Source organism: Corvus kubaryi, unplaced genomic scaffold (assembly GCF_017639235.1).
Source record: "Corvus kubaryi isolate FWS band 111438036 unplaced genomic scaffold, C.kubaryi_AGA036_p1.0 130, whole genome shotgun sequence".
NCBI classification, from domain to species: Eukaryota; Metazoa; Chordata; class Aves; order Passeriformes; family Corvidae; genus Corvus; species Corvus kubaryi.
The window spans coordinates 4,173,214-4,185,270 of NW_024580665.1; the positions used below are offsets into that span (position 1 = coordinate 4,173,214).

General features: G+C 41.0%; 1 protein-coding gene across 4 annotated transcripts; it reads left to right on the forward strand.

Annotated features, from left to right (window-relative positions):
* Positions 1-1,850: 1,850 nt before the first annotated feature.
* Positions 1,851-11,490, forward strand: NXT2 (nuclear transport factor 2 like export factor 2). 4 transcript variants are annotated; one of them, XM_042028975.1, is made up of 4 exons: positions 1,851-1,949; positions 4,001-4,087; positions 5,213-5,357; positions 9,862-11,490. In XM_042028975.1, the coding sequence occupies exons 1-4, from the start codon at positions 1,935-1,937 to the stop codon at positions 9,990-9,992; spliced, it is 378 nt and encodes a 125-aa protein (XP_041884909.1). In that variant the 5' UTR covers positions 1,851-1,934; the 3' UTR covers positions 9,993-11,490. The 4 variants fall into 4 exon arrangements, with proteins under 4 accessions (XP_041884909.1, XP_041884901.1, XP_041884916.1 ...); XM_042028967.1 differs by lacking the exon at positions 9,862-11,490 and adding an exon at positions 6,243-9,741; XM_042028982.1 differs by lacking the exons at positions 1,851-1,949; positions 9,862-11,490 and adding exons at positions 2,230-3,758; positions 6,243-9,741.
* The last annotated feature ends 567 nt before the right edge of the window (positions 11,491-12,057 follow it).

Genomic DNA, 12,057 nt, shown 5'->3' on the forward strand with positions numbered 1-12,057 from the left:
CAATTACCACTTCAATATATAGCAAGTTCTGTTTTTCTTTAAAAAACAAGGGAGGTATTTATCAGGATAAGAGTCATTGCATTCCTCCAGTTCTGGTATGGCAGAAATTTGAGGTGGAGTGGTCACAGTTGAGAGTCCCCATGGGTCTGTAACAAACACAGTTTCTGCCAGGGTCCACCTTTTATGCTGGGAACTGGCCAAAATAGGCTTTCTTAAGTCCACTGCAGTTTAGTAAATCTCAAGTCCAGCTTTAGTATTAATTTGTTATCCAGCCTATAAGTCAAACATCTGAGACCTACTCCCAGTTGTCATTAAAATCAACAGATCGAATCTTTGAGTTCTCATTCAGCTCTTGCTCAGGCAAAACCCTCAAACACTGAGTCATGATCCAGTTTCACAAGCATCCCATTAATCAGAATCTGTCTGGATTTGGCCAGTGTCAGTTGCTTCCCTTGTTTTAGGAGACAGTTCATCAAACGTCTGTACATCTGGGACACATTATTGCACTCTCTAGTAATTTTATCAACAGTTGAGAGTCCTGCCTTTCACAAGAGCCACTCACTATTCACAAAGATGATCAGTCTTAGAGAACAGCCTGGCCAGCTTGAGAGATGAAGTGTTGTGTGAATTGCTGTCCTCGAGAGAATTCTTCTGCTAAACATTGCCAGATGTGCTAAAGCTTGGGCAGCCAGTGGGACTTTGGGAGCAGGGATGCTGCATGTGCAGGAGCACTGTGCAGCCCCTGAAAGCTGAGGAGCCCCACAAGAATGGTCAACCTACCAGCCTAATTCAATCACTCACACAGGCCACAGATCGGTGCTTTGGTCTCTATTCAGTAGAATGGCTACAGAAATTTGGAACATTTGCCTTCTGCTGCCCCCTGGACTTGCCCTTCAGTGTTGGGTACAGTGCTGCAGTGAGATTTGGAGGCCACAGTGTTCAAGAGTGTTATGATTCCAGTGATGTAATGTATGTTCTGAATCAATAAATTAAAAAGTATTGTAGCTTGTTGGGTTCTTTTAATAGAAAATGTTCTACTGGAAATCTGTCAGTGTTAATTGCGTGATTTTAGAGGAAAATAAACTATAACCTATTGAAAGTTACAAAGCCATTACTCCAAGTCCAGCAAGACTATTTGCAAAACTAAGGACTATCAGGCATCATTCATTTTATCAAGGATAATCAGGACCTGTGGGCCTAATTTGAGTCTATAACCGAGGTCATTACAGAAATATCAGTTTGCTGTGACACAGAGCAAGGCTCATTTGAAAAGCAGCCTGGGCAAGATGCAGCCTGTCTTCATTTTTGCATAAGTCCTAATGCAAATGTGCATGATTGTCACATGAGGGATCTGTAGGAAAATGCGAACTCTTCATCTTACTGGAAATTGAATTCCGTTTTCATTTGGTGGTCACTACTTGCCCAGTATCAAATATTTTACAATAAAAGTCTATGCAGTTTGATTCTGAAATTATTCAGTGGTTTAAATTTTAATTGATTTTGATCAATGGCTGAAAATAAAAGAAGACATGGCCTAGCCCAAGTGGCTGAACGCATTTCTGAAATCTTTATACATCTTTACTTCAGTAAAGATATTTTTAGTTATTTTGAGTAAATTTGACTGAAGTTTTAAAGCAGTTACTTCTAATTCCTCCATACAAATAGGGAAATAGATAATCATAGACGCTATTTAATTGTGATTACAATTGTAATTCCTTTTCCCGAGTGTCGGCTCTCTGGGGAGGTTTCCAGCAGCAGTGATGTGAAAGGTTGGTGATATCGATTATGGAATCAAAGCCCCGCCGCAGCCGGACCGGCTTTGCGGGCGGAACGCTCCCCGGGGCACCGCGGCGCGGCGGAACGCTTTCGGCGAGGGACGCGCGGCCGGAAGCGGTTGACCTTGCACTTCCGGCGCCCTCCCGCCTCGCCGCCCCATGGCCGCGTCCGTGGTGAGTCCGGGCCGGGCCGGGAACCGCGGCCTGGGGCCGGGGGAGCGCGGGGTGTCCGGCTCGGGAGGGTGCTGCGCTTGAGAGGGCGGGTGTGGGAGCGCGGGGAGGCCGTCGGGAATGTCCCGGCTCCGTGAGGGACGGGGCGGGCAGGGCGGTAGCGGCTCAGCGCGGGGTGTGGGCAGGGGCCACTGCCACCCTCCCGAGGGTCCCCGGCGCAGGGCGGGGGTTCCAGTGTTGCGGCCTCAGCGTCCTCGAACAGGGGCCTTAGGACAGAGAGGGGCTCAGTGAGGGCGTCGGCAGCGGCCGTGTACGTTGGAAAACTGCTTGGAGTTGCCGCCAGAGTCTTCGAGAAGTTGATTCGGGGATTGTTTGGTTGGTTTTTTTGAATTATGGCTTTCCTGTTAAATACTGGGAAGGAGGGTTTATGAGTGAGGTGGTTGGACGTTGGAACCCGAAGGAACTGTAATCATCTCCATTCTCGGAGATGTCCAAACGTGGCAGGAGACAGGACAGAGGACGCAGAGCTGTCAGATGCAACCAGGAAAGTGGATCAACCTTTGCAGTCAGCTCTGCTTTGAAATGGGATTAGGACCAAATGACCTCCACAAGTTTATTCCAGCTAAAATTGTTCACAGAGTTTAAAACTGTGTTCTGGTTGTGGCTGTAAAAAGTTGCCAAAACCGACAGAGCTTATTTCCACCAGACTTCTGTTGCAGGTACCCCAGCAACTCATTCCAGTCTCCTGGTGTTTCTCCAGTGCCCTCGCTCATGCCCATTCCATCTCTTGGGAGCTGGAGGGGAGTGTTTGGTGCTGGTTGGGAAGGGCTGGTGTGCAGCCTGAGCTGGCTGAGGGCTCACGGCCCCCTGCTCTCGCTGGCACAACAGGCAGAGCTGCAGTCACTGTTCCCAGGGCAGGTCTGACACTCCTGTCTCCAGAGTTTCTCTGGGCACTTTCTGGGACTGTGAGTTCAGAATTTGCTGGGGGAGGTAGGAAGATGAAGAGCAGGTTTGTGTCCTTGCAGGGGGAGAGAAAAAATAGTGCATAGTGATGTTTGTCTTTGCTGAATAAACAGGGGTTATTTGATAGGCCATAGCTACTTTTCAAATTGGAACTTTCTCTGATTGTGAATATTTCTTGTGGTAATACCAGAGGAATTCCTGGGGGTTCTGGAGTATATTCAGTAAAAGCAGCCAAGAAAATGCAAGCAGTGACATTGTTCCACACTGATTGAGTTATAGATACAGAGTATAATACTGGAATAAAACAATGATGAATAATAGCATTGTAAACAATTGATCAGAAGAGAACCAAACGCAGGTTTATGGGTGTATGGACAGGAAATTCAGAAGCTGCTTTCCAGGATGTCCCAGTTCAGGGTCTGTAAGACATCAAGAGCCGAACAGCTGAACAAACTGAGCAAATAACCCAGTGAGATCACAGTGCAGTGCTGGGACTACAAAGGTTGTTACCTGGGGATGAATAAAAACAGAGAGATGTAAGGAAAATGATGAGGTGTGAGGAGAAGTGTTTGTTTTTACCTGTGGATATAGGTCTGATTGATACTAGAAGGAATACATCCAGATGTTGGTGTTCTCTCTCTCATTATGTTTTATATTTCTATATATAAAGGTGTGTTAAAAAATGAGACTTGGATGGAGGTGTGATGGGGTTCTTGCTAATTCTCAGAAGTACATGAATAAATCTTGTTCCTTAACTTTATTTCAGAACAGCCATCACAGCAACAGCTGTTTTCCCTGAATACTTGTGTGGCCACACTACCTGCAGCCAGCTGTAGCCCATTTTCCAATGTAAATATTTGCAATTTAAATACAATAAATATATCAGCATTCAAAATTGATGCTAAAACTGTCCCCTGCCTAACAGCCGGTACTTCTGCAAGTAGAAAAGGAGGTCAGAATAAATTTTGACATTATTTGATGTCATCTTTTGGTGAGGATGGAAAAGACCAGTCAAAGTGACTTGCAGAAGAAATTGAGTTAATGATTGGGTTGCATAATTAAAGTAACTTGATATGATTTCTTCCCTCCAGGATTTCAAAACCTATGTGGATCAAGCTTGTAGAGCTGCAGATGAGTTTGTCAACATTTACTATGAGACAATGGACAAAAGAAGAAGGGTATGTAGCTGTTTTGACAATAGTTAGGGCTGTCTTGGCACTTTTGTTTGCTTTTCTAACTGTCATTACACAGAAAGCACCTGAACATTGGTTACCATGTGCTGTATTGGCCATGGCAGGGCAGGGCAGCTGCTCCTCAGGCTGCCCTGCAGAGGACTTGAAGCTCCTGTGCAGTGTAAAAGGGGCTGTTCAGAAAGTGCCTCAGACTTTTCATGACCCTAGTTCAGTTGGTGTAGGACTATGTCTTACAGGTACAGGATTAGGTCAATACAGGGAAGTAGAACTTGCTTCATTCTCCCTTGAGGTCAGGATTTAGCTTCATTTTTCCCAAACTTCTTTCATTAACAGTTACCACTTTTGGTTCTGGGGTTCTTCTGAGTGGCTGAGGTTGAAGTGGTACAGCTGTGTCTGCCTCTGCAAATCTTCATGGACCACTTTGATGTGGTACCATGTGACAAATATTGTCACCAAAAGAGAGCCTTGGAGACTGGTCTTTGGAATTTTAAATGTACTGTAGCTGCAATTTAATAACTTGAAGTTTATGTGAAAGTACAAGCAGTCCCATGTTACTTCACAGTCACTTTGCACATGAGTAGGTTGGACAGGGATGTGTCAACACTTTAAAGGAGAGTTGGGCAGTTACTCAGCTGTTGACAGCTTATGAAACATTTGGGAGGTTGGTCTGCTGCTGTCCTTTTCAAGTTTCACCTGTTCCTGGTCTTGCTCACTTTTTTTTTAATACTAAAATTATAATTTCCTGACCTAATCTGTGTTGTGTGCATACTCTCCCCCTCAGAAAGAAAACAGAAAATCAGTGATAAATTTATTGTGGAAAGGTAGCAGTGTCCTTTTGTTAGCAACCAGTTCAGTTCTGTCATTACCTTTGTTAAAGGGATGTAATCAGTATTTGAGACATGAGTCACTGTGCCACTGATAAAGGAGAATGTGTTTGTTAGTTTTAATTCTTGGTCAGGAGCACTGATTGTTAAAAGGAGCTACTGTTTCAAGAAGGCATTCTACTGTCAAAGTAACAGAAGAAGTCAATAATTCACAGTGTAAGTTTTGTATGTTGTCTGTTGTATGTTTACATATCTTTACTAAATGTGCATTTTCATAATCACTCAGGCTTTAACCAGACTGTATTTGGACAAAGCAACATTAGTTTGGAATGGAAATGCAGTGTCTGGGCAAGAAGAACTAAATAAGTTTTTTGAAATGTTGCCATCAAGTGAATTCCAGGTTAATGTGTTGGATTGCCAGCCTGTTCACGGTAAGGTTGTATTATAATTTACTTAGTTATTTTTCTTTTTTTTGTAACTATTGAAAGAGAGCAATTATAACAGTGCTTAGAAATTCCTTTGGAGTAAGCTTAGAGAAAATACCAAGGGTTGAAATGTCAAGTTGTGCATAAATAAAGCACAAACCAAGAGATGCAGCAACTATACACTTTTTTTCATGCCTGGGAAAATATTTTAAGGACTTTTTTTGTTTAGATCATATTCAGAAATGATCTATTTTCATGTATGGAAAAAGTTTGGCTTATCAGGTTATGTTGTGCTTGGGAGACCCCTATGGTGGCCTCTTGTACTGACCTGCAGTATAATGTGGAACAAATCATTATTAACCTGTATGTATTTTGATTTCTTTACATCTAGAATAGGTGTTAAGTTCTTTAGATTTCTGATTAACAACTGGTAAAAAAAGGCTTACATAATTGAGAAATTAATACATTGCTTCTAATGGACTTTTTGGGAAAAGCCTGTGGTCAAACACACTTGCTTTGCTCTGCTGTGAAAAAGATACAATTTCTCATAACGGAGGGTAAAAGTATATGCAAGTTGCTAAATATCTCTATGTGTGTATATCTCAAGTAATGAGAGCTGATTCTAAGCACAAACGGAGGTGTTTGTCAGTGCTCTAAAATGACGAGCAGGAGATGAAAGTGGCAAAGCCATTGCCAAGCCGTGTTGGTGAAGCCACCGCTGTCTGTGTAGAAACGCTGCACCAGAGCTGCACTTCCCTGCCTGTACCCAGCTGTTAGCCTGGCGCAGTGTAACCAGAGTTGAACACAAGCTTCTGTGTACATTTCCTGCCTCTTTACCTGCTAGTCTTTGTTTGAGTTGTTTTCTTCATCATTTCATACCTCCTTGTGAAGAACAAGCTACTCAAGGCCAGACAACAGTCCTCGTGGTGACAAGTGGGACTGTCAAATTTGACGGGGATAAGCAGCGCTACTTCAATCAGAACTTCCTGCTGACGGCACAGGCCACCCCCACCAACACCGTGTGGAAGATCGCCGGGGACTGCTTCCGCTTCCAGGACTGGGCCAGTTAGCAGGGCCTGGCACGGGGAGTGACCTCTCTCATTTGGCACCAACAGGTCCACTGTGCAGGCAGCTGTTCCCACACAGGGAACGCACGCGCTCTTTGTGTTGCATCTGTTATTACGGACGGTCTGCAGATGTTTCGGGGTTGATTCCAGTGACCACGGCTTTAGTTATAAACTTAAAATGTGAGAGGTTGCTCGTGTTAGTTGAATTTAGTAAAGTGCTGAAGGCAGTGAGCTGTATTCGAATCATTCCTAAAATGCCTTACATGCAGCTATGCTGCCACTGCTGAGTGCTCAAACTGTGCTGTTTGAACACAAAATCCTATTCATACACAATTCTGACCAAACGTAATTTTTTTCAACTTGAAAAGATCTGTTTTTACAGTAGCATCTTCTCTCTTTTGAAAAAGATGCTTGTGGCATGAAGATGGAATTCTGAAAGCTACCTACTCCCAGTTGTAAGAGGCTGGGAAGGATTGCTATGGTTTCTACTGTTAGTGAAAGGAGCAAATACAGCTCCTAAGTTGTGTAATCTCTCAATCCATTGGAAAGGTAATGTTTACCTTCTCTGATGCCAAAGGACTATATATCTTTGGGTTTCCTTTTGGTCTGAGCTTCCCAGACTTTGGTTGTTTATTCCATGGATTCATTCATATGTAGGGCATGCTGAATGATTCGGAGCCCCTGTGCCAATAACTCTTCACGTGCGTGTGAAGGACTTCAAACTGATTATTTTTCTTTTGAAGTCTTACTGTGACCTAGAAATAGGTCGGATACATGATTTCTGTTGGCTTTAATTCTGCATTCTGTTGCTATGAGGTTTGGATTATTTTTCCCATATTAAGTCTGCAAGTTTTGAATCCTTTCTGTCTTTTCAGGAAACATTGTAGTTAAAAAGTGGCACTGAAAGTGTGTATTACTGTGAAGCCTTCAATTTTTCTCACCAGTACCGTTATTCAGAACAGGTGCTTGCATTATTTTCAATTGAGAACAGCAGCTCTGCACCACTAACACTATCTTCCTCTCATGCAGGTGTTTACTGTATTTTTCATGTTCTTTTTAAACATTGCCTGTAATTATTGATACTGGGGGGTTTGTGTGTCTTGCTTTAAATTTGTAGTTTAAAGCTTCCAGCTGCTTTGAAACACTTTTCAGGACCGTAAGTTGAGAGTGTCCACCTTAACTTCGGAACTTAAGAGCAAATCTGAGTATCAGCAGCTTTTGTTTCAAACTGGTGCAATTCTGTTTTAAGCTGAGTAACACAAACAAAAAAACAAACCCAAAATGTAGCTGTATCCCTGAGCATACACTTGCTTGTAACTGAAAATACAGGAGGGGAGCTTGTAACTCTCATCATAGCCCATGTTTCAATGACAACAGCAGTCTGAAAGCAGTTACAACTGGAGCTCACTTGTTCAGTGACTTAAGTGGAGAAAACTGTGAAAATGAGCAATATCTCACTTGTGTGAAACATCTTAAAGCATCTGTAGTTTGTGAAGTAATCCCACAAACAATGGGATGTTTAACTGAAACGAGTTGGCTTTATTTCCTTTTCAGGCCCTCTAGTCTTTACACCAGTAAGTTAGAATTAGTAACCTGTCTCTGTTCAGAGGCTGTTTATGGTCAGAACTATTGTGTACCTATTTTTCAGGCTGAAGAATTTGAATTCCTGCAGAACAGTGCAAGAACAGAATTTTTGAAAAACTGTAAATATTGTAAATACATTGTTATTTCTGTATGTAGTGAAGAAAGGATCATTCTATTTAATTACTGTTTGTTCTTAAGAAAATATGTGATGTTCATATATTTGTATTTCCTCTACAAATTGAAAACATAACCTAAGCATGCCTGTAACTGGTACAGCATTGTTGAGCTGTGACACTGGCGTGGTGTATTCTACTGGCTGTTTAACTTGCTGTTGATTGTGTAAGTGGTGTTACAGATCTGCTTTGCATACACAAAACAGGTTTTGCCTTTTAAAATGCAGCAGTGGTTGCAGCTGTGGCATTGGCTTGTTGGACTTTGAAGGCGGTCACCAGAACACACACTTATATCAGTACCTGATGAGCTTGTGCTGTGAATAAATACTTATTGGATATTTTTATCCAAGTTTGAATTTGTATTATAATAATTTTTAAGCTTTTTCTAGGCAGACTGGGAGATTCAAAGTATATGAGGCAATGTTTCAATCAGATGTTATTGTCAATTATTTTCGTGCTATTCAAATGCAAGCTTGCTTTTAAATCTGACTTTTGCAATTAATATTAAAAAAACTGACCAAACAAAAAAACCCCACCACTACCTGGAACATGACTGAGGAAGATAACTAACTGGCCTAGCTGGACAAACCCAGTTAAAACTCTTACTTAGTAAGGTTTGTAGCTGGAATAGGACTTGGTATGCATACCCAGGAGTTTTGTAGGGAAATTCATTGGAACACAATTGCTTCAGGCTGGGAAGAAGTGCCAGTTACTCCTGCCTATTTCCATTGTCTTCGATGAGGATCACTTGGGGTGATTCAGTACTACCATAATTAGCTCTTGCTCTTTATAACTGAAAATGCTGGTTTGCAAAATATTTTTATTTATTATTCTAAGTGAGAATGTAGCTGTTAGAGTCAATTAGTGGTTTTACAATGGAGTAACTAATGGCACAAACAAAAAATCTTTCTTACTAGCTCCATGCTGCTTGTTAATATTCTGTGCTGAAATTAGCAGAAGAGAACACAGAAATGCTTTCGTTTCATTCGCTAAAAACCCATCCAGCTGGTTTAGTGTGACCATTGCTGACTCTACTGTAATACCCAAAATTTACAGTGGGCATCTATAAAATGAATATGTTTGTGCTTCAAACACTGAACTGGAGTTAATGCTTCCATTTTTTTGTTTGAGACCAAGTTACTCATGTACAACCAGTCAGGGAATTAAAGCCAGCTGAAGAGCTAAGCACTTCCACATATGAAATTGTAGCAACTGAAGACTTGAGAGATCTTCTCTTTTGTGTATGTTCCTTGTATTGTCTATAGAAGTCACTGCTTTTATGTTGCTCTGTTCTTTTGGCGTACCACAGTTAAATTGATTTAAAATGCCTATGCTGGAGAAAAGGGATTTGTTCTGATGGTATGAATTGTTTGTTCTGATATGCCTGTGCTTCCTTACCCTGTCTGGAGAAAAGCACATTATAAAGAAATGCTGTTTTACCAGTAAAATAACTTTCCACACTTGAATATATTTTGTAAGTTTTTGAAATTGTTTAAGACCTCTTGTAAGATTAATTTTAAAAAACTGAAAAAAAAAAACCAACTAAACAAAAAAATCCAAAAAACACCTACCTGTTACTCTACCTTTTTTTTTTTAATTATTAGAAGTTTTCATAGCTCGTTCTTATGATATTAAAAGTGCAAGAAATAATTTGCGGCTTCCTTATCTTTACTACTTGTGTTGTAGGTCTGAGTTCTGATTGTTGCCGAGTGGTGCTGGGGCACTGTGGAACAGGCGGGCAGCTCTCTCTCTGGGAAAAAATGTGTCTGGAACAACTCTATGGCAAATGCCTTGCCAAGAGCACTCTCAAGCAGTAAATGTTGAGCTGCCCAAAGTAACTATTTCAAATTAACATATCCCTCTAAAATTTACTGAAGTTTAGACTGTTCTCCAACACATACCTGGATGAAATCAAACAAAATTTGAGCCAGATCCTTGGGTTGTAAATATTTTCACTGGTAGCATGTTGTGCTTCTGCTCTCTAAGAAGAAATGAAACACTTAAATGGTAAATGCTTTTTGTGATAACTCCAGTGATTTATTCACTGTTTTGCTGTTTAGAACATTAAATTACTGATGCACACTTGCTCAGTGTAGACAGCAGCTTTGAAATACTAACATTGCAAAGATGAAGATGTTCATGCATGGTCAGTAGTTGCATGGAAACAGATATTGTTCTAGAAGTGTATTCTGGAAACAATGCCAAATGTGTTGGAAAGTTCTTGCTGTGTTTGAGGGTGTAGATTTCAGTGAGGCTTTGCAAGCAGTTGCTCTTGGTAATGATCCTAAGCAAGGCTCTGACAGCTGATGTAAAGGTTTATGAGTGCTGGGAAAAATAAACCAGCCCAAGCCAGAAGATATTTTTGCAGGTATGTTGAAAGTGAATCCAGAAATTTTTCTTTCAAAATTGCCAACTCGGCTGAAGAAAAGAATATTAAAGTCTTCCTGGAAAAGCAAGCTTTTCTTCTTTGTTCTAACTGCAGAAAGGTAGGACATTGATAGCTGGGCTTACTCCTTCAGAAGGCTGGGTTTAATAATATAAATAAATCTATATTGTTATCCTTCGTGATTGAGTGGACTACAGACACTAAGTGGCGATTTTGCCCTGCATCAGTAATACATGTGCCTTAGAATATACTCTTGATGGCAAAATTGTGTTGGATTGCAGTGGCTGCTTTTTGTCTTCTTGCAGCCTATTTCAGTTCAGTCCCACTGGGTTTGCATCTTTGTGGTTTTTCAAGATTTCCAACCACTACACGATGTATTGAACTTACTAAAACAAAGAGAAATTTGCTGGGTTTAATACTTATATATCAAGGTCTGTATGCCACAGTATGAATTCTTGAGTGTTTCAAGTACTTTGGTGTGTCTTAATGCACAATGGTGTTATCTTATTTAAACAGCAGGGTGAACTGTAACTATAGCAGATGGACTGATGTAAAGCACAAATTACTACAGTTGACCAAGACCTTGTGATCAGGTGTTGAAAGGCTCAGATAGAACAGCAGATAATTAGATGTTTAGTTACTTGGCAGGAGGTCTTGTGCTTCTTATTTGTGAACTGTGTCATGCGGGGCAAACTTTTTCACATGGGCAGCCCTTGGTTTTAGGTAGGCTCTAAATACAGCGTGTTGCATGTACTTTGGAATTTGAGGGAGTAAGAGAAATGGATTATGAAGATAGTGGAAAATCTGTTGAAGGAATCAGTGGTGCTTGGAGGGACTGCCACAATCTTCCTTTAGATTTGTCTATGGGATGAAGCAGTGGAAAGCAGGTAGTAACCAGCTGATATTAAATAAAATGTGTTAAGCACACACACTTTAGTGTCCAGTGCATTGAAACTTCAATGTGTGCAGATCTCTCCTACTCAGAAAACTCTAATGGTCCTTCCCCTATTTGTGTCTAATGTAGCTGAGTTCAGTGGTCCTGAATACTTCCTAAGCTATTAGCCTCTAAGACCCCTCTCAGAGTCCTGCTCATGGACAGTGGTCAGGTAGAAAAAGAAGTTAATCACTGAGATAGAATAAATAAAAGGTTTGGGATATGCATAATGATCCCCTCATACTTACAGGGGGAAACTTTGGTCATAGCATAATTCTGATTGTACTGAAAGGAATCCTCACAAAATCTGCTAATGGGACTGATACATTGTTTTAGTTACTCCAGTGTGAAAGTTCATTAGACAGTCGACTTCTGCAGCTGTAAATATTTAAAAAAATATATATATATACATATATATATAAAACTTATGACTCTTCAAGAAGTCCAGGTTGAAGTTAGCACTTCCATTTTCCAGAGATACTGTTGGAGTCCTGGCAGATGGAAATAGCTGACTAGAACTTTTACTGTTGTCTAACTGCTTGACAGGAGATTTTAAGAATAG